The sequence below is a fragment of the Thalassophryne amazonica genome, chromosome 16, assembly GCF_902500255.1.
Source record: "Thalassophryne amazonica chromosome 16, fThaAma1.1, whole genome shotgun sequence".
Lineage (NCBI taxonomy): Eukaryota > Metazoa > Chordata > Actinopteri > Batrachoidiformes > Batrachoididae > Thalassophryne > Thalassophryne amazonica.
The window spans coordinates 2,500,565-2,522,697 of NC_047118.1; the positions used below are offsets into that span (position 1 = coordinate 2,500,565).

General features: G+C 45.9%; 1 protein-coding gene across 1 annotated transcript; it reads right to left on the minus strand.

Annotated features, from left to right (window-relative positions):
- Nucleotides 1–3,497: 3,497 nt before the first annotated feature.
- LOC117527697 (potassium voltage-gated channel subfamily A member 7-like) lies at nt 3,498–20,697 on the minus strand. The gene is made up of 3 exons (XM_034190155.1): nt 20,623–20,697; nt 12,811–13,570; nt 3,498–4,796 (listed from the first exon to the last, which is right to left on the minus strand). Exons 2-3 carry the CDS (start codon nt 13,528–13,530, stop codon nt 3,864–3,866), a joined length of 1,653 nt encoding a protein of 550 aa, XP_034046046.1. The 5' UTR covers nt 13,531–13,570; nt 20,623–20,697; the 3' UTR covers nt 3,498–3,863.
- Nucleotides 20,698–22,133: the final 1,436 nt, after the last annotated feature.

Below are 22,133 nucleotides of genomic sequence, written 5' to 3' on the forward strand. Positions count from 1 at the left end.
TGTGTGTGTGTGTGTGTGTGTGTGTGTGTGTGTGTGTGTGTGTGTGTGTGTGTGTGTGTGTGTGTGTGTGTGTGTGTGTGTGTGCACCCTACGTTTTCAATCATGGCATATTTATATCATTTTAATGTGTCATTATCATGAGAAAACAGAGGTTAGGAGGATATATGACTCTATAACCCATCTACTAGGGGAGCTACAACCACTACCTTTGCAACCCCCACCCCCCACCCCCAGGCCTAAACCAAACAAACTTTTTTAGGTTCCTTAGATGACCCCAAAACATAATTAGGATGTTCTCAAAAATAAATACTGGCCTCAAGCCAGTTATTCAAGATGGCATCCAAATTTTTATTTTTATTTATTACTAAAACACCAGTGAAGCTCTTCAACATCTCACCATGTCATTTAGGTCCTTCAGACTTTTTTTAGTAGTAAATATTTCAGGGGAGCATTAGCATGGCTAAAACCTTTCAGCTTCTGGGGGGGCTCCGCTTCCCCAGACCCCCACCTTTTAAGTACACACACACACACACACATATATATACATATATTGCCTTTCAGCTTCTGGAGGGGGCTCCATCCCCCAGAACCCCCTAATTACAGCCCTCTTAACAGCCTGTCACTTTAATCATTTTTTAAATGTAGATGTAAATTAATATTCAAAGTTTTCAGATAGTTGACAGTAGGGCTGTACAATATAGCCAAATTATCGTATTTCAGTATTAGTAGATAAGCTTGAATCTTCGACTGGACTGGGTTGCTTGACGCGAGCAAGATTGGGTAGGATTACTTTGACAGAATACATGTGGATAACATGTATCTATGTACATCCATTTGGATTACTTGTAATCTGATTACTTTTGGATTACATTTGAAAGTAATCCTACCCAACCTTGGACGCGAGGAAGTTTCGCTTCAAATCACAGAAGCTTCCTCAGCTAAAATTCTTGCTCTGGTAGTCTGACTTCTGTCTTGACTCTTGTAGAGAAGAACAAACAGAAGCCACAAAAGCTGGAGTTTTAAACCTAACCAGACCCCTCCTACCGAGAGGCCGACTGCTATTGGCTAGTGACTAAACAATTGCTTTAATTAGCACCTATTGTGCTATAGTTAGCAACCTCCTAATGACAGGGTAGCTGTCCCTCCTAACGATGGGACTGATGCCTCTCCTGACGGCTCTCCTGATGACATGAATGACTCATTACCATGAACAAAAGACTGAAACTGCTTTGACCTGAGTACCCCATTGTAAACAGGGGACAAAGCGTGTCTCAGACCCCCTACCCAGTTAAGGCTGGGTTTCAACTGTTTCAACTATGTGAAATGGTTTGAGGGAGGGGTGAAGGAGGCATTGTATGTGAAATAGTTGAAACCCAGCCTTAAGTCAGACTACCAGAGCAAGAATTTTAGCTGAGGAAGCTTCTGCGATTTGAAGCGAAATGTCCTCGCGTCAAGCAACCCAGTCCAGTCGAAGATTCAAGCTTCTCTACTATGGAAACCACCTGGACTACTGAGAGCCTACACAGAAACATTTCAGTATTGTCATATCAATATGATATATGACTGTGATTTCACACAAAGTGCAGCAACAGTGAAAATTAAACCTTCTTAAACAAAACAGTAATAATACCACACTCATTTTGCACTCATCATAAGGTTAGGATACTGTGCCCTCCAAAAATATTGGAACACTTGGAATTTCACACATTATGTGTTCGATGTCACTAACATTAATGAGCGAAGCTCTTCACTATCTGTGTATATATCATCAAACAATAATTTAAAATTGAATAGTTGCAGAACCTCAAAGTAATGACAGGCTACTTCACAACTGTCGTAACCATTCTTTTTTATTTTTTTATTTTTTTACAACAATATTGTCCAGTTTGTGGCTTCATCTACCATGGACAGATTTTTTTGTGCCTTCATCTCCCAAAGACTGAGTGCAGTGAAACAAAGGACAAAACATTTAGTAAAAATAAAATAAAATAAAGATCAAACAAATTCTATTTTATTTTTGTTGGTAAATGATTAGAACTGATACATCATGTACAGTTCAGGGTTCAAAAATCACTGCATTTTCTTGACTAATCCTACAAAAGATATAAAATCTACATTCACAATTTCATTGCAGTCAAACACAACTTAAGTGCTTCATAGTAATCAGAAACTGGTGTGGAGTGTAAAGCTGCATTCACGTTTGTGGTTTTGTGGCAGTCGGCAATAAATCAGATGTTCCATTGTTTATGTTTACGTCATGTTACCTGAAGATCATATCTTGGCTTCCCTTAATTATTTAAAATGTTCTAATCAAGTTTAGTTACTGTCACTGCACATAGTGCTACATGTTAGGAAACACTGTTGTCTTGTTAATGTATGATTTTACATTAATTGCAGTATTGTTTGTAACTTATCGTATTTTACGTGTGCATCTCTTGCACCTGTATGATCACATGAATGACTTCTTACGTGTTGTTCTCAGGGCGATGGGCTGAAAGTAAACACGTGTGTTGGGCTGTGAGCGGTTTGCTGTTTCCATATTACAAATTGGTGTTCATTATAGAAGTTGCACAGACAAGAACCTGGAGCCACGTTCTAAAAATGAAGTTACAGACTCACAGGAGCAGTTATTTCTTCAACTCTGGCTTTAATTTGCCAAAGCAGCCAACTCAGCAAGGCAGCAGCCCACAGAGAATGGAGCATGGGAACATGGGGAAAAAATTACCTTTATTTTCTATGAAAAAGATACTGGAAAATCTCACCACCACTGGCTGTGAGAGGAGTATACTATAAATCATGTATGGGTCACCAAATGTTTACAATTTTCAACTTTTTCAGCAAGGATAAAGCAGGTGTGTTATTTATCTATTATTATTATTATTCACAACTGTAAGCTATGCATGTCAGGAGAAACTCCATCCTTCCTCCTTCTGTACATCCTTCCAACAAACTTTCATATCTTAAAAGTCAAGAATCGTAAAACTCTCAAAATCAAAATCAAAATTTCTATACATTAATACTGAGTGGTCAAAGCTCTGTGTGCCAAAAAATCATGCATTTCTGACATCTATAAATGCCTTTTGTACAAAATTTTGGGTTTCAAGTTAAATGTACCAGAAGCCCAGAAATGCTCACATCACCCACTAGATGGTGACAAAAACTGCTTCAAAGTGCAGCAAGGTCTCGACTTCATTTGAGAAGTTAACTTTTGCTGAATATAAAATCAACTTACAGTTGTGTCCCTTGGTTTTATGAGCAACTTACTATTATTATTCAACAGTGGTGGCCAAGTGGTTAGTGCACTTGGTTTCAGTGCAGAAGGTTCTGGGTTCAAATCCCACCCCTGCCACTTTTCTCTATGTAATGTGGAGTTGCGTCAGGAAGGGCATCCGGCGTAAAACTTGTGCCAATTCAACATGCAGATCCACCTTGGATTTGCTGTGGCGACCCCGAGTGCAAACAAGGGAGCAGCCGAAGGGACTTACGTTTTTTGATCAAAGATGGACAGGGAGAGATTCATTCTTTTTTGCAGACACATTTGATTTTCTAACCATTAAGAGGGATGATTAGTGTAATGCTGCAAAGAAAAAATAAGTTGTAACTTCACAGACAGGTGAATCAATCAAAAATGAGACACTCCTGTTTTGATTTGCAAAATGCTAAATGCAGTTATTATGAGTATAAAGTTGGGGGGTGTGGAGGCCCAGTGGTTACCATCAACATATGAATACAGCGTTACTCTTCTTTTTTGTCCCACATTCTTTTGCTACTCATTTCCTTCTGTTTCTTTTGATGTCTTTCCATCTTTTCTTAAAGAAAAGCAGGATTCCAAATAATTTAAACACTTTTCGGTCTGTTATTCATCAAACCTGAGTGATGAGAGGTTCACCTAAGCAGAAGTGCAAAGGTCTCTGTTCGCTTGCTGGCTGAAGTTCACAAAGTCCAGTCAACAGAGTGCCGTTAAGAGGAGAGGGGAAGTTACTGTGTCTATACAGAGGCGAATAATCACCCATGGCCTCAGGCCCCTCATCCCTTTCTTTCTCATCTTCCTCCTCTTCATCTTCTTGCTTGTCACTGTCCCAAAGTGATGTGGAAACATGGTGGTACTCCGTACTCTCCTCACACTCCATCTCACGATGGTAGAAGTAGCTAAAGTTGGACACAATGACGGGCACTGGCAGTGAGATGGTGAGCACGCCAGCGATGGCGCACATGGTGCCCACCAACTTTCCCCCAACAGTCTCTGGGTACATGTCCCCGTAGCCAACTGTGGTCATGGACACCACCGCCCACCAGAAGGCCTCAGGGATGCTGGTGTACGATGTGCCGGGACTGTCCACCTCAGCAAAGTAGACAGCACTAGAAAAGACTATGACGCCAATAAAGACAAAGAAAATGAGCAGGGCGAGCTCTCGCAGGCTCGCTTTCAGTGTCTGGCCCAAGATCTGGAGGCCCTTGGAGTGCCGAGACAGTTTGAAGATCCTGAATACCCTCACCAGCCTGATAATCCTGATGAGGGCCAGGGACACGGAGGGCTGAGAATCCTTGTCTTTGGCCAGCTCTGTTCCTATTGTGACAAAATAAGGAATGATAGCAAAAAAGTCAATGATGTTCATGACGTCTTTGAAAAAACGCATCTTGCTCGGCGCACAGATGAAGCGAATGATGAGTTCAAAGGAGAACCAGCATATGCAGATTGTCTCTACGATGAAAAAAGGGTCTTGGAAGGGCGTGAAACCAGGTGGGACAGAGATGGTTTCGTTCTCTATTGTGGGGTGAGGGATGGTGGTGAATTGCTGCAAAACACAACAACAACAAATGTATGAACATTTGAACAAAACATTGAGGTCTTCCAGATCATGCAGGCATGAGCTGATTACCGGCCTCACAATATATCACCAGCTGGAAATGGCACAGTTCCAGAACAGCAAACATGTCAACAGCAGTTTACATGGTGTAAATGCAATACTGGAAACAAACCTGATTTTATTCCACAAGAGTCAGTCAGTGAACTTCAAATAGCCAAGAGCTGTATATCATGTCTGACGGAGTGAGGGAATATTTTGTTTGAAACACACACACACACACACACACACACACACACACACACACACACACACACACACACACACACACACACACACACACACACACACACACACACACACACACACACACACACACATATTTATAGGAGGAAAGCCACCAAATGTGCAAAGTGTGTTTTTGAAGAATGACTACAACAGAAAGACAAACATTGCACAACCTGCAGCTCCTTACTGAATTCCAGATAAAAATCTGCTTCAAGAATAAGTACAGTGCTTAGTGAAATTAAACTCTAGTGTTGCTAACAAGGCAGATAACTTTGTTTATTAACAAGCTAACATCAGACTTTTTTGCTCTGTAAGTCTGTATAGAAAATGCAGCAAGATTTTCTACACATTCTCTGTCCCAACTCCTCTCATTTTTACATTTGATCAGTGCGTCTTTCTGTCATGACGTGACGAGGTCTTTTAGTGTTGTGTTGTTGACTGATATGCCATTTCTCGAGGACAATGCACCATCAGGAAGACACATCACACATTTTGTGAAATAGCTCACAGACATTCAATTTCAATCCAGTCTCACACCCAAGTTGTCACATTTTGATGAAAATGGCTCATTTTGATGATTTTTTTCCCACCATTCCAGAATATTGTATGACTTCTTTCAATAAGATTTACTGAGCCCTTCGTTGAACTTCACTGAGGGTGCAGCTGTGTCCTTTCTCCAACTCTACACACTTAATCGCTGTTACACAATCAGGTTTTTTAATAATAATAATACATTTTATTTGTAATGCACATTCCATGGAATCTCAAAGTGCAAAGTGCAAGGTCTTTTTGATGTGTCACTCCATTTGTGGTTCTAACATTCCAAGGTCCTAGGTTAAGAGACAGTTTTCTGGTGGCTTTGGCGTGTGATGGTCACATTGTTGATGTAGTAACATTGACTTCCCTCACTTCTCGCCACTGCCATATGATGTAGCGCATCAGTTGCCCCGCATGTGGTAGCCATATCTCTAACTCTAAATTGGACTGTCTTAGAACTAAACTGTGAGGCTGCACCATGATGTCAGGTGTAGTGTCCCTTGATGAGATGCCCTATTAGTCAGCAACACAATATAGCTGAGACGGTCATAGGAACAACTCATTGCATGTTGCCGGAACTGGTGCTGAGTTGACTATCAGAACCGCCTTTGTGCATGATGGCCGTTGGCTCAAGAAGAGCTCATACACTTGTCTTGTATTTAATCCTGCAGGGTATAATGCTACCCTCCTCACTGGAGTGAAAACAGTAGGAGAGCAGGTTGAAACGCCAATCAGCCGGGTGGTTGGCAGAAAGATGGACTCTCTGGTGACGGTGGCAGAGAAGAGAACACTGGGCAAACTGCTGAACATTATGGATGATGCCAGTCAGCCTCTGCACACCGTCATCAGCAACCAGAGGAACCTCTTCAGTTACAGGCTGCTCCTTCCCAAGTGCAGGACCAACAGACTGAAAAACTCCTTTGTCCCTCAGGCCATCAGACTGTACAACTCCTCACTCAGGGGGAGGAGGAGTAACAGGAAGACAGAGGACAGGAAGGAGAGGAACAGTAGTAGCCAGTAAGGCAGTAGTGGGTAGTATTTCTGGTATTTATATTTGTATTTACATTTTATAAATTGATTTTTATTTTTACTTTTGAACTCTGTGTGATTATTACCTCGTGTGCTACGATACAATGCAGCTGGAACCTTAATTTCCCTGAGGGAGTCTTCCCAAGGGATTAATAAAATTCTGTGTAATCTAATTTAATCTAACCATACCCTAATCCATAACGCTAACCCAAACATAGACAAATGTTCCTCTATGACATGTAAGCCAAGCAGATAGTCTGTTATCAGAGGGAAAAGATGCTGCTGTTTATCCCCCCAAAAAAACACATTTTCGTATATGTCACTATGTGACATGAAGGGGCACTGACCAAGCAACCAAATGTGACGACTTGGGCGTTACTACGTGTTGGTGAAAATTATTTCTGGCAGATGAACAAGTGACCTTTTTTCCCCCTAAAAGTGACATTTTACTTTGAATTAATTCCAACAAACATCAGTAACTAGCTCCTTGCACTTGTGAAAGGGAGCAATAACAAGAGATAATGTGCACAACGAAACAAAAATAATGTTTTATACTCCATTGGACACCGTGTGTGCCTAATCTACTAGTATAAGCAACAGGTTGGTCATCACTGTGTCTTAAGGTTCTTGAAAAAGAGCAATATCTCCACCTGGTGGACATTTCAAATGAATACAGGTGCAATATAATTTTGGCCTATCCCGGAATACTGTTATGTCCCGTAGTATGTTTGCTGAAGGTTATGATACCATGAAAGTCCCATAGTAAGTCCCTTTGGTTGCTCCATTGTTTTCACTCCAGGTCCATCCTGCATGTTGATTTGGCACAAGTTTTACACCAGATGCCCCTCCAAATGCAACTCCACATTATATAGAAAAATGGGGCAGCAGTAGGGTTTGAACTGGGAGCCTTCTGCACTGAAACCAAGGGCACTAACCACTAGGCCACCACTCCTGCCACCAGGAAAGTCTCATACCGACCACATAATCTATCAAACTGTGAAATATGAGTATAAAGGAATTACAGTGCATCCAGAAAGCATTCACAGTGCTAACCTTTTTCCACATTTTGTTGTGTTACATTCTTATTCTAAAATGGAGTACATTCATTTTTCCTCTCAATATTCTACTCACAATACCCCATAATGACAGCATGAGAAATGTTTTTTTGAAATGTTTACAAATTCAATAAAATACATAACTGATAAAGCACATGTACATAAGTATTCACACTCTTTGCTCAATCCTACGTTGGTACACATTTGGCAGCAATTATAATGTCAAGTCTTCTTGAATATGATGCCATAAGCTTGGCACACCTATCTTTGGGCACTTTTGCCCATTTCTCTTTGCAGCACACAGCCATTTTCAGATCTCTGCAGAGATGTTCAATCATATACAGGTCTGGACTCTGGCTGGGCCACTCAAGGACATTCACAGAGTTGTCCTGAAGCCACTCCTTTCATATCTTGGCTGTGTGCTGGGGGTCATTATCCTGCTGAAAGATGAACCTTCGCCCCAGTCTGAGGTCAAGAGCGCTCTGGAGCAGGTTTTCATCCAGGATGTCTGTGCATTGCTGCATTCATCTTTCCCTCAAACCTGACCAGTCTCCATTTGGGCAGCATGGTGACTTAATGGTTAGCACTGTTGTCTCACAGCAAGAAGGCCATGGGTTCGATTCCTACCTGTGGCCTTTCTGTGTGGAGTTTGCATGTTCTCCCTGTGTTTGTGTGTGTTTCCTCCAGGTGCTCCGGTTTAATCCCACATTTAAAGACATGCAGGTTAGGTGAATTGGAAACTTATAAATGTCCAGGTCTCCCTTGCAAAAGAGGTCTTGATCTCAATAGGACCAGCCTGGTTAAATAAATGTTAATCCCCACAGCATGATGCTGCCACCACTATGCTTCACTGTAGGGATGGTGCCTAGTTTCTTTAAACATGACATCTGGCATTCACACCAAAGAGTTCAATCTTTGACTCATCAGACCAGAGAATTTTGTTTCTCCTGGTCTGAGAGTCCTTCAGGTGCCTTTTGTCAAACTCCAGGTGGGCTGCCATGTGCCTTTTACTAAGAAGTGGCTTCCGTCTGGCCACTCTACCATACAGGCCTGATTGGTGGATTCCTGCAGAGATGGTTGTCCTTCTGGAAGGTTCTCCTCTCTCCACAGAGGAATGCTGGAGCTCTGACAGAGTGACCATCGGGTTCTTGGTCACCTCCCTGACTAAGGTCCTTCTCCCCCGATTGCTCAGTTTAGATGGGCAGCCAGCTCTAGGAAGAGTCCTGGTGGATCTGAACTTCTTCCATTTACTGATGATGGAGGCTACTGTGCTCATTGGGGCCTTCAAAGCAGCATAAATGTTTCTGTACCCTTCCCCAGATTTGTGCCTGGAGACAATCCTGTCTCTGAGGTCTACAGACAATTCTTTTGACTTCATGCTTGGTTTGTGCTCTGACTGTCAACTGTGGGACCTTATATGTAGACAGGTGTGTGTCTTTCCAAATCATGTCCAGTCAACTGAATTTACCCCAGGTGGAGTCAAATTAAGCTGGAGAAACATCTCAAGGATGATCAGTGGAAACAGGAGGCACCTGAGGTCAATTTTGAGCTTCACGGAAAAGACTGTGAATACTTGTGTAGTTTGTTGTTGTCGTTTTGTTTTGTTTTTTAAATAAATTTGCAACAATCCAAAAAAAAAAAAACTTTTTTGTCATTGTCATTATGGGGTATTGTGTGTAGAATCTTGAGGAAAGAAATGAATTTCATCCATTTTGGAATAAGGCTGTAACATAAAATGTGGGAGAGTGAATACTATTCGGATGCACTGTAAGTCAAAGAAATCATAAATAGCTCCATGGAAACCAGGCTGAGCACAGAGAGCTGGTGTAAACAGTCAAAGAGTTGAGTTACGTGAGAAGTAATTATTGTCAGAATTTGTCCTCAGCACATTTGGAATATGATGTGTGTCAGCACAAGCTGATGGAGCCTGAGCAGTCTTTGATACTGTGCTAACTTTGTGTCCTCTCCATTTTCACTCACATGTTTTATCAGTCTGCACAGACTTTTATATAAATCACTTTCTCTATATTTAAACATGCAAAAAGAATTAAGTTCATGTGACTCCAGGTTGTGTTTCACCCCAGACGAGAGTCATCTGACAGTCCACTTAACATAGCTGCTTGTTTTCTTTCTTTTTCTGGGAAGTTGCTGGTGGTTTAAGATGTTTTATTTTCAACTTTTCATAGCCGGCAGCACACAGTATAGTCCCAGACACTCTGTTTTTATGTTTGTCATTGCTTTTCCCCCTCACTCACTCTACTTGATATTTGCTTGAAAAATCCTGAAATGATGCTGTAAATACATTTCAACACTTTAGAGTTTACACCTGCTGAATTTGATTCATTTTTAACAGTACATCAGTGCCAGATGAGTATTTTTCTTTGTCTTCACTCTACAAGAAGAAGTAAGTCCTATATAGACCCCGAGGCCCATTAGTGTCTGTTCTAATCCCCGGATTCCATAAGAGGAGCATCTCCCCTTGGGCAGGATACCGGTCCATCACTGCAACCATTTACAGGTGGGTGAACGGGGATGTTGCAGATGAAGTGTTCAGTCAAAGATGCACGAAACGTGATGAGGAATCAAAGCCAGGCCCTTATTTCACTTATTATTCTATGTTGGTTTCTCAGAATACAAAAGATGGAGAACCACGCCCTACTTTTTCAGGGTCAGGCTTAAAACTTCTCAATCGCATGTTCTACAGGTCTACCTGGGCAACATGCACTGTTGAGTTCCTCCCTGATCCTCCAGAATCACCTACACCTCCAACTATGTCATTTATTTTGCAGCGGTCATCAAAAAAGGTGAAGATCAGCCTGTTTTCTGAGCCGTTGTCCATGTGTATGAGTCACTGTGTATATTTATACAGACGCTGGTTTATGTGTTGATGGCGTTCTCTCTCTCTATATATAACCCGTTCAGTTCTTCGGGGGGTAATGTGAGACAAGCTCGTCTCCGTTCCTTCACACTCGTCTCTTGGACTGCATTTACCATCTAAAGCAGACACTCTCAGCGCGGTGCCTCTTATTCATCCATTCACACACCCATGTCATGCTGCTGTCATGCAACTGCAGATCAGGAGCAACTGTGGAGTTAAAGCCATGCTCAAGAGCACCTGGGTAATTCCCCTGTCTGGTTTGACAATTGAACCTATGACCCTCTGATCAAAAACCTGTTTGTCTAGGCCATGACTTCCCCATTCATTATTCACCCTTCACTCAACATCATTCAGCCCTCCACGTGCCCCCACCCACCACTAAACCTGCTCAGCCTCGCTTTCTCGTCCTTCCCTCTCGTCTTTCCCAACTCTTGTTTTTCCATCAGGGTTTAACTGCACTTCTCATCTCCTTTCATTCCTTCCACTCAGTCTAAGTGGATCAGATATAAGGACGAGTCCAAAATAATCCCAGAAAAATGTCTTGGTTTCTTCTGTATCTCGTCCAGTTCCCTTTATTTTCAGTCCTGAGGGCTGCATCATTGGCACAGTGACCCCTGTTGCTTTGCTGTGCTCATGTTTGCTCAGCCAGTCAAAGAGTCAAACCTCTGGAATGTGACCACTTTAATTTTTTTGTCATATCATGACCTTCTACATTGCTTCAGTATAATAGTTCTAACTTGTGAGGACAGCTCCAAGTTCAGTTTTGGACCAGTGCTTGTGCTGGTGCTGCACCACCCTATGGAGCCACCCTGGGTCCCAACTGGCAGCCACCCAAGCAGTCCAGCGCTCCATATATCCCAAAAATAGTCAACTATCCACTGCAGCCATGGGTGATATGTGAATGTCTTCTGGGCCTCACTCAGTTGCTGTGGTCATCAGAAGTGTTGGGTCAAACGCACAGAAAGGCAGGAAATGGCTGTAGAGTCACCTGGTTTTCCTTCACAATACAAGCAGTTCACCTACACTGGGTCTCCCAAAGTAACCCTTCATTTGAAAAGGTATTTCCAGTCATATGTAAGGATTCTCCTGTGGGATCAAGTAGGAATGTAGTCATAGTCATTACTGGTTGGCATCCAGATCTCACAACCCTACAGTAGGACCGGAAGTACCAAACACTTGGAGCTTTACTCTGCTGCAAAAGTACTGCCATCACCAAGCAACCTCTGTCCAGTTATCCTTCTTAGACATCTCTTGACTAACAGAATGAGCTCCCAGAGACATGAATATCACTACTGAGGTAAGTGACACCACATGCAGACACACTGATGGTCAATGTGGGTCTTGGCAGTGATGAGCAGGATTTCAATGAAAAATCCCCAAACCACAACTGTGGTCCATCGAAAGCAACTGATGATGCGATGCAGATGTCCTGGTCAAGTTGGAAACTTCAAAGTGAAAACCAGAGAAGATTAAAGAAAGCCTAGAAGACACCAGGGCTCCAGTCACCAGATCAAACTAGAGTGTACTCATGAATGTCATATACCTGTAAAAGCTGAATATTCATCTCTTTGTCTTTCCTTAACTGGGGTTAAATGCAGGTGGAACTGCTGCTTTTCCAAGGTAGAAATAATGCCTATATCAATGTTAGATCCTATAAAAAAATGTTCTGTTTCCACATCTGGTCAAAAATGGAACCGTCTCTTCTGAGTCCACAGACTATCACTGAAACCCACTTATGTTTTTTGGGGGTATCTTGCAGACTATCAGACAGACAGACAGACAGACAGACAGACAGACAGACAGAGCAACTGGGGCTGAAATTGTTACATCTTGGTGGTGGTATAGTGAATAATTGATTAACCGACTCTAGAAAACATACATAAAGTGTATTTATAGTACCATTAAAGGTACATATATATATATATATATATATATATATATATATATATATATATATATATATATATATATATATATATATATTAGCATTCATACAAAGTGCCAAACTAATTGAAACAATACTCCAAGCCTTATGGGTCCAGAAACATAGATGCAGACTCTCCAGTGAGTCCATGGACCACTGAGGGTTTAAGGTCCTTGTTGGCCCCTTTTGGGTCAGAGTTGCCACATCCCTATGGATATGCCACTTTGTCACCACACTACTCTTAACCCCTCATGTGGTTTTAAACTGGGTTACCCATCCCCAATTCCTCCTCACCTCCCTCTTTTCCTTCTCAGCCCTGAACTCCGGCAAAGTTTCCAAGCAGAAGATGAGGATGGAAATCACAATAACCATGATGCTGATGATGGCGATGATGCGGGCTCCGCTGGAGGACTCTGGATACTCAAACAGCATCCAGAGGCGGCGCTGTAACTTGTTGGTGGGTAAGGGTCTCTCCTCTATTTTGGGGAAGCCTTCATCTGCCTTAAAGCGGTCGATAATCTCATCTCCAAGCTCGTAGAAGTGTAGCTCCTCAAGGAAAATGTCCAGAGGGGTGTTGGCGGGTCTCCTTAGCCTCCCACCAGACTGGTAGAAGTGAAGGATGGCATCAAAGCAGGCACGGTTCCTGTCTAAGAACAGCTCATTCCGCATCGGGTCGAAGTAGTGAAGTCGGCGCTGAGGGTCACCCAATAGTGTGTCTGGAAATCGGGCGAGGGTGCGGAGCTGCGTCTCATAGCGCATCCCTGAGACATTGATGGCCAAACGCTTCATCAGAGCCCTGTTGCTCCTCCGCTGGGAGCAGTGGGCATCTCTCCTGACTTCCACACATGATTCATTCAGACTTCTGTCCTTCTCAACCTTCTGCTGGTCTTTGGTAAACTTGTGTTCATCACCAGATTTGTTGGTTTTCTCTTTGTCATTCATTTTCCCTCCTTCTAGCACACCTCCTTTGACTTGATCATCTGTCTCTTTGTCTTTCTGCTTCTTGTCTTTCATGGTTTAAGTTTGTTGTCTCTGGAGAAAAATCAGCTTCAGCCTGGCAACAGAGAAAAACAAGAAATGGGGACATGAGTGGAAACCTGGACAGAGGAGGATTTTCTTAAATGGAGGACCTGAAAGTTCAGCTACAAATTGCCAGAAGGTAAATCTGAGATGTAAGCCTATATTTGATCTGTTTTGGTGAAAGAAAATCCTCTGCTCACTATGAAGCTCAGAGTGGTGATGCAAAACTTGCACTGTGCACAATGTCTCCAATCACAGCCACAGAAGCCTGTAACTTCTTCTGGGCTGTCTGGGTGTCTTGGTGGCTTTCCTCACTCTTCTCCTTCTTGCACAGTCACTCAGTTTTTGAGAAACTGTCTACTCCACACAGATTCACCACAGAGAGTCATACTGTTTGTATTTCTTCATAACTGATGTAAATAAAGGTCAAGACATATTCAGTGGCAGCTTCACCATCAGAGAGCCTCGTCCACAACCACCACAAAAGACTCCAAGCTGTCAGTGAGGTTAAAGGGGGCAACACACGATATGAAGAACAGGGGGGTGTAAAGTTTTGATCAGGGTCATTTGGGTCGTTTCTATTGTCATTATGATTTAAAAGGAGTAAACACAGTTGTTTGGCAATAAATAGCTTCACCCAACCACTATATGAGTGAAAACTGTTGTGTGGGCCGCTGAAGAGGAGGTACTGCTGGCCCACCACCAGTCGGCGCCCTGCTTGGAGTGCGGGCTTCAAGCATGAGAGGGCGCCGAGACAGAGAGTGACAGCTGTCACTCGTTTACACCAGCTGTCACCAATCACCACCACCTCTACAAAAGCCGGATCATTACTCCACCTCCTCGCCGAGAAATCAACTACCGTCGAAGGTAATTCTTCTCTGCTGTTGTTATTCAGTGTATCTAAACTGTGATCTGTGTGCAGCCGCGTACCTGTGAAGTCTGTGGAAGACTGGATTAGCGGATAGTGAGAGGACGACGGTCTTCGTCTCTCACTCCATCCAGAAGGAAGACAAACAGGAGCTGCACGAGTGATAACGTATCTGGAGGTGGAGGTTCTCCCTCCCGAAGGAACTAGTTCCAAGGATTACTGGGTGTGTGGATACACACTCACCATAACTGTTTTGTCATCTTCTGCCAGCAGTACCAGGGTCTGCAACCGAAGACGGTGACCACCTGGGGACTCAGGACTTGGCGGCTCCGGTGTTCTTCAGGCCGTTGGTGGTGGAAGCTGTGTGGGTCCCGGCTCTCCGATCGCCAGAGGTCTCCTATCTTCAAGCCTGCCCGCACGTCACCTTGTGTACAATTGGCATTATCTGTATCTGTATTTAGTTGTGCGATTCACAACATTAAATTGTTACTCTTTGTCTTATCCATTGTCCGTTCATTTGCGCCCCCTGTTGCGGGTCCGTGTTACGACCCTTTCTCAACAGGATTTCTCGGCCATTCGTCATGGATCCCGAGGGGCGTCAACCACAGCTTGAACAGCCAATGGGAGAACAAGGAGCGCAGGCGTCAGCAGGAGGCATTGTAAGTGAACTGCAGCAAATCCTTACCGCTTTCACCACTCAGTTAAATCTGGTAACCGAGCAGAATGCAGTCCTCAATTGCAGGGTGGAGGCTCTCACCGCCAGAGTGGAAGCGCGTGACTCGAGCGCTGCTGCAGTGACTCCTCCTGCTGGCTCTGGGCCACAGACAGACATTCCACTGGCCGTTCAACAAACCCCCCCACCGTCCCCTGAAGCTTACATAAGCCCTCCAGAACCGTACGGAGGTTGTGTCGAAACGTGCGCAGACTTCTTAATGCAGTGTTCGCTCGTTTTTTCACAGCGTCCAGTTATGTACGCATCAGATGCCAGCCGGGTGGCTTATGTGATTAATTTGCTTCGAGGTGAGGCACGCGCTTGGGCTACGGCGCTTTGGGAACAGAATTCGTGGCTCCTGACGTCATACGCTGGGTTTGTACAGGAATTCAAACAGGTGTTTGATCATCCCAACAGAGGCGAGACCGCCTCGAGCGTGCTGCTGTCAATGAGACAGGGGCGCCGAAGCGCAGCTGATTATGCAGTCGACTTCCGCATTGCGGCTGCGAGGTCCGGCTGGAATAATGTTGCGCTCCGCGCCGCCTTCATAAGCGGACTGTCTCCAGTACTGAAGGAGCATTTACTGGCTAAGGACGAACCGGCAGACTTCGATGGGCTTGTCAGTTTGGTTATACGTTTAGACAACCGGTTGAATGAACACCGTCGGGAGCAGGCCGGGGGGCGTGGTCGGGCACAAGCCGTCCCTCTCTCCTCCGGGTCCGAAAGAGTGTCGTCTTCCCTACGTTCCACTGCCAGAGGGCTCCGTGTGGCAACAGCTCCCCCTGCTGACGAAGCTATGGACACGAGCAGGGCCAAATTAAAATCAAATATCAGACAAAGGAGGCTGGCCCGCGGGGAGTGTTTTTTCTGTGGCTCTTGTGAGCACATGTTAAAAGACTGCCCCAAACGATCAAACTCCAACGCCCATCCTTAGGAACTGGGTTAAGGGTGGGCCATAATATTTACACAGGGAAAACCCATAAATCAGCACGAATCCCAGTAACAATCCTGAGTGGGGATTTAACCCTTCACGCCCTAGCACTGGTAGACACGGGGTCAGAAGGGAATCTGCTGGACAGCAGATGGGCCAGGGCAGTAGGGCTTCCTCTGGTGGCCCTGCCTTCACCATTGAAGGTACGAGCACTAGATGGCACTCTACTCCCGTTAATTACACATCAGACACAGCCAGTAACCTTGGTTGTGTCTGGGAATCACAGGGAGGAGATTGTGTTTTATGTAACACCTTCTACCTCCCGAGTGATTCTGGGATTTCCATGGATGGCGAAGCACAATCCCCGGATTGATTGGCCGTCTGGGGTGGTGACGCAGTGGAGCGAAACCTGCCACCGGGAGTGTCTTGGATCCTCGGTTCCACCCGGAATTACAGCTAAAGAGGAGGTCAAAGTCCCCCCCAATCTGACGGCGGTGCCCGAGGTGTACCACGATCTTGCTGACGTCTTCAGCAAAGATCTGGCACTCACTCTTCCCCCGCACCGACCGTACGATTGTGCCATCGATTTGATTCCGGGCGCTGAGTACCCGTCCAGTAGATTGTACAAGCTCTCACGTCCGGAACGCAAATCGATGGAGACCTACATCCGGGACTCCTTAGCCGCCGGGTTGATTCGGAACTCCACCTCCCCGATGGGTGCGGGTTTCTTTTTTGTGGGTAAAAAAGACGGCGGACTCCGTCCATGCATTGACTACAGAGGGCTGAACGAGATTATGGTTCGCAATCGATACCCGTTGCCCCTGTTGGATTCGGTGTTCACGCCCCTGCATGGAGCCAAAATGTTCACCAAACTTGATCTTAGGAATGCGTACCACCTGGTTCGGATCCGGAAGGGAGACGAATGGAAGACGGCATTTAACACCCCGTTAGGTCATTTTGAGTACCTGGTCATGCCGTTCGGCCTCCCTAATGCCCCCGCGACGTTCCAAGCATTGGTTAATGACATCTTGCGGGACTTCCTGCACCAGTTTGTCTTCGTATATCTGGATGACATACTCATCTTTTCTCCGGACCCTGAGTCTCATGTCCAGCATGTACGTCAGGTCCTGCAGCGGTTACTAGAAAACCGGTTGTTTGTGAAGGGCAAGAAGTGTGAGTTCCACCGCACTTCTTTGTCCTTCCTGGGGTTCATCATCTCCTCCAACTCCGTCGCCCCGGATCCGGCCAAGGTTGCGGCGGTGAGAGATTGGCCCCAACCAACAAGCCGTAGGAAGCTGCAACAGTTCCTCGGCTTTGCAAATTTCTATTGGAGGTTCATTAAAGGTTACAGTCAGGTTGTTAGCCCCCTGACTGCCCTGACCTCCCCTAAAGTCCCCTTCACTTGGTCGGATCGGTGCGAAGCCGCATTTAGGGAGTTGAAATGCCGGTTTTCGTCTGCACCAGTTCTGGTGCAGCCTGATCCTACTCGCCAGTTCATAGTGGAGGTGGACGCCTCTGACTCAGGGATAGGAGCCGTTCTGTCCCAGAGTGGGGAGTCCAACAAGGTTCTCCATCCATGTGTCTACTTTTCCCGCAGGTTGACCCCCGCAGAACACAACTATGACGTGGGCAATCGGGAACTCCTCGCGGTTAAGGAGGCTCTTGAAGAGTGGAGACACCTGTTGGAGGGAGCTACGGTGCCTTTCACGGACCATCGGAACCTGGAGTACATCCGGACCGCCAAGCGGCTGAACCCCAGGCAAGCCCGCTGGTCCCTGTTCTTTGGACGCTTTGACTTCCGGATCACCTACCGTCCCGGGACTAGAAACCAACGATCCGACGCACTGTCCCGGGTGCACGAAGAGGAAGCCAAGGCCGAGTTGTCAGACCCCATCGAGACCATCGTTCCCGAGTCCACTGTCGTGGCCACCCTCACATGGGACGTGGAGAAGACCGTCCGGGAGGCCCTGACCAGGAACCCGAACCCGGGGAACGGTCCTAAGAACAGAGTTTACGTCCCACCAAAAGCCAGGGCTGCTGTCTTGGACTTCTGCCATGGATCCAAGCTCTCCTGTCATCCCGGAGTGCGTAGGACCGTGGCAGTAGTCCAGCAGCGCTTCTGGTGGGCGTCACTGGAAGCCGACGTCCGGGACTATGTCCAGGCCTGCACCACCTGTGCTAGGGGCAAGGCGGATCATCACAAGATCAGGGGCCTCCTCCAGCCCCTGCCTGTGCCTCATCGCCCCTGGTCTCACATCGGCCTGGACTTCGTCACGGGCCTCCCGCCGTCCCAGGGTAACACCGTCATCCTCACGATAGTGGACCGGTTCTCCAAGGCGGCCCACTTCGTGGCCCTCCCGAAGCTCCCGACAGCCCAGGAGACAGCAGACCTCCTGGTCCACCACGTTGTGCGTCTGCATGGGATACCATCGGACATCGTTTCGGATCGTGGTCCCCAGTTCTCGTCGCAGGTATGGAGGAGTTTTTGTAAGGAACTGGGGGCCACCGTGAGTCTCTCGTCCGGGTATCACCCACAGACGAACGGCCAGGCAGAGCGGGCGAACCAGGAATTGGAACAGGCTCTCCGCTGCGTAACCTCCGCACATCCGGCGGCTTGGAGTGACCATCTGGCCTTGATCGAGTACGCCCACAATAGCCAGGTCTCATCTGCTACCGGCCTCTCCCCTTTCGAGGCGTGTTTGGGGTATCAGCCCCCATTGTTTCCACTTGTGGAGGGAGAGGTCGGGCTCCCCTCGGTCCAGGCCCACCTGCGAAGGTGCCGCCGGGTGTGGCGGACCGCCCGTTCTGCCCTGTTGCAGGCCCGGACGAGGGCTAAGGCCCATGCAGATCGCCGGCGTTCCCCGGCCCCTGCATACCAGCCTGAGCAGGAGGTGTGGTTATCAACCAAGGACATCCCACTGCAGGTTGAATCACAAAAGCTCAAAGACTGGTTCATCGGACCATTCTCAATACTCAAGATCCTCAGTCCAGCCGCAGTGAAGCTGAAACTCCCAGCTTCACTGCGGATTCACCCAGTGTTTCATGTCTCAAGGATAAAACCATACCACGCCTCACCACTCTGCACTCCTGGACCCGTACCACCTCCTGCCTGTATCATTGACGGGGAGCTGGCATGGACTGTTCGTCGGCTCCTGGACGTCCATCGGAAGGGCCGGGGTTTTCAATATCTGGTGGACTGGGAGGGGTACGGACCCGAAGAACGCTCCTGGGTGAAGAGGAGCTTCATCCTGGACCCGGCCCTCCTGGCCGATTTCTACCGCCGACACCCGGACAAGCCTGGTCGGGCGCCAGGAGGCGCCCGCTGAGGGGGGGGTCCTGTTGTGTGGGCCGCTGAAGAGGAGGTACTGCTGGCCCACCACCACCAGTCGGCGCCCTGCTTGGAGTGCGGGCTTCAAGCATGAGAGGGCGCCGAGACAGAGTGACAGCTGTCACTCGTTTACACCAGCTGTCACCAATCACCACCACCTCTACAAAAGCCGGATCATTACTCCACCTCCTCGCCGAGAAATCAACTACCGTCGAAGGTAATTCTTCTCTGCTGTTGTTATTCAGTGTATCTAAACTGTGATCTGTGTGCAGCCGCGTACCTGTGAAGTCTGTGGAAGACTGGATTAGCGGATAGTGAGAGGACGACGGTCTTCGTCTGTCACTCCATCCAGAAGGAAGACAAACAGGAGCTGCACGAGTGATAACGTATCTGGAGGTGGAGGTTCTCCCTCCCGAAGGAACTAGTTCCAAGGATTACTGGGTGTGTGGATACACACTCACCATAACTGTTTTGTCATCTTCTGCCAGCAGTACCAGGGTCTGCAACCGAAGATGGTGACCACCTGGGGACTCAGGACTTGGCGGCTCCAGTGTTCTTCAGGCCGTTGGTGGTGGAAGCTGTGTGGGTCCCGGCTCTCCGATCGCCAGAGGTCTCCTATCTTCGAGCCTGCCCGCACGTCACCTTGTGTACAATTGGCATTATCTGTATCTGTATTTAGTTGTGCGATTCACAACATTAAATTGTTTCTTTGTCTTATCCATTGTCCGTTCATTTGCGCCCCCTGTTGTGGGTCCGTGTTACGACCCTTTCTCAACAAAAACAAAGTTTTTGTGTTATTGTTCATATTCTCTGAAAAAATGGCCAAAAAACAAAAATTCTGTTGGGGTATGTAAACGTTAGAGCACAGTTGAAGATTCGATTTGTCAAACCGTTTTGTTGTTTTTTGTGGGTTTTTTTTTTTTCATTTAAAGTAACCTGATTGGGGTTTTTTTGGGGGGGGGGGTGTCATTTAATGGCATTAAAAATTACATGTGACATTTAGGTGTCCACATGAACTGAATGGTAGATTAAAAGTCACAGTGCGCGCGCACACACACACACACAACATAAAATTGCATCACAATTTCACAGGCAGCCTTTTAAACTCTGCACTGACTTTTTAAACCTTTGCAGTTCTGACCTGCATCACATGCACACATGCACAAAAATACATGTAAATTTATATAATAAATAAAAATAAAGCCTATGCAGTGAAACCATCTTCATGCTCATGACACATTTATTACCATGTCCAGTGCACCCAGAACAAATCAAACTCAGGCCGGTCTCCTCCTCTCAGCACGCTGCATCAAATCACAACTCCATTAGAACAGCCATCACTGTGACCCCTCTGCGTTTGACTCTCATTTCCCTCACCGTGATCCATAATCAGAAAGCCCCCGCCTCCTCCTCCTCCTCTATTTTGCTCCACCTTCATGTGTCTAAAGGCAGAGGGGAGGAGATGAAGCACCAGGCCCGGCGCCAGAAAAAAAATATTAAGGGGGCGATGAGTTTGTCATCACAAAAAGTGCGCACCGGATGGTACCTGCCTCTGAGCGTGTGTAATGAATTGGGTGCGCTCCCAGAAAGCTGGTGTATTTAGGCTACACCGTTGTAAGAGACTGACTAAGAGTAAAGAGTGATGACAGTATTTTTAAATTATTATTTGAATGTATAGACCCCTGGTCAAGTGATCTCCTGCATACCACAAAACCAAACCAACAACTGATCTGAGAAATGACATGAGACAGCAGATTAACCCCACATAAACCTTTCATGTAGATACACAGTGGTCCCTCGTTTATCGCGGGAGTTATGTTCTAAAAATAGCCCGCAATAGGCGAAATCCGTGAAGTCATCAGCGTTATTTTTTACAATTATTATAGACGTTTTAATGCTGTAAAACCCCTCACTACACACTTTATACACTTTTCTCAAACATGCATTAACATTTTCTCACTTTTCTCTCGTGTGTAAACACTCTCAAAGTTCAAACCTGAGTAGAAAAATAAGACCAACCTGTTTTCAGGCCCAAACATTTGTTTGAGAAATAAAAACAGAACGTTTTCCTAAAAATAATTATGATGGCTTTTAGAACTAACAAATTTAATTTTAACGATCAACCTACGAGGTTGGACACATAAGAAATTATTAATAGTGACTGAGCAGTATTTCACAGTTCCTCTGATCGCACCTCTTCGTCCTGGAGCCACACCACTGTCACGCCTTTGTCCACTCACACCTTGCTGCAGGTGTCTTTTTCCAAGTGAAGAACACAGTTATGGGTAGTTGTTGGCACTCTTTTTTCTTCTGGGCGAGAAGATTCTTATAAACAGACACGCAGAACACAATGCACGTGCTCTCCCTTTGCGGTGCCACAACAGGTGTCCCGTTGATGACGTGAGGAGGCGTCGCCCCCAAACGCCCCCTCGTGGCTCCGGGTCCATGAAGCACAGGAGCAGCGTGGCCACTTCAGGGCTGCTCGGCTGCACCTTCTGCTTCACACTCTGCCACATAACTGAGCGTGTTCAAGTGCTGGATATAGATAGATAGATAGATAGATAGATAGATAGATAGATAGATAGATAGATAGATAGATAGATAGATAGATAGATAGATAGATAGATAGATATGTGTCATTTTGACCTTAGTCATAACTCCAGTTTTTTATATGTACACTTTGATATTAACTAGTATTATTTTACTTTGAGATATCCAAAAAGAGGCAGCACGGTGGCTTAGTGGTTAGCACTGTTGC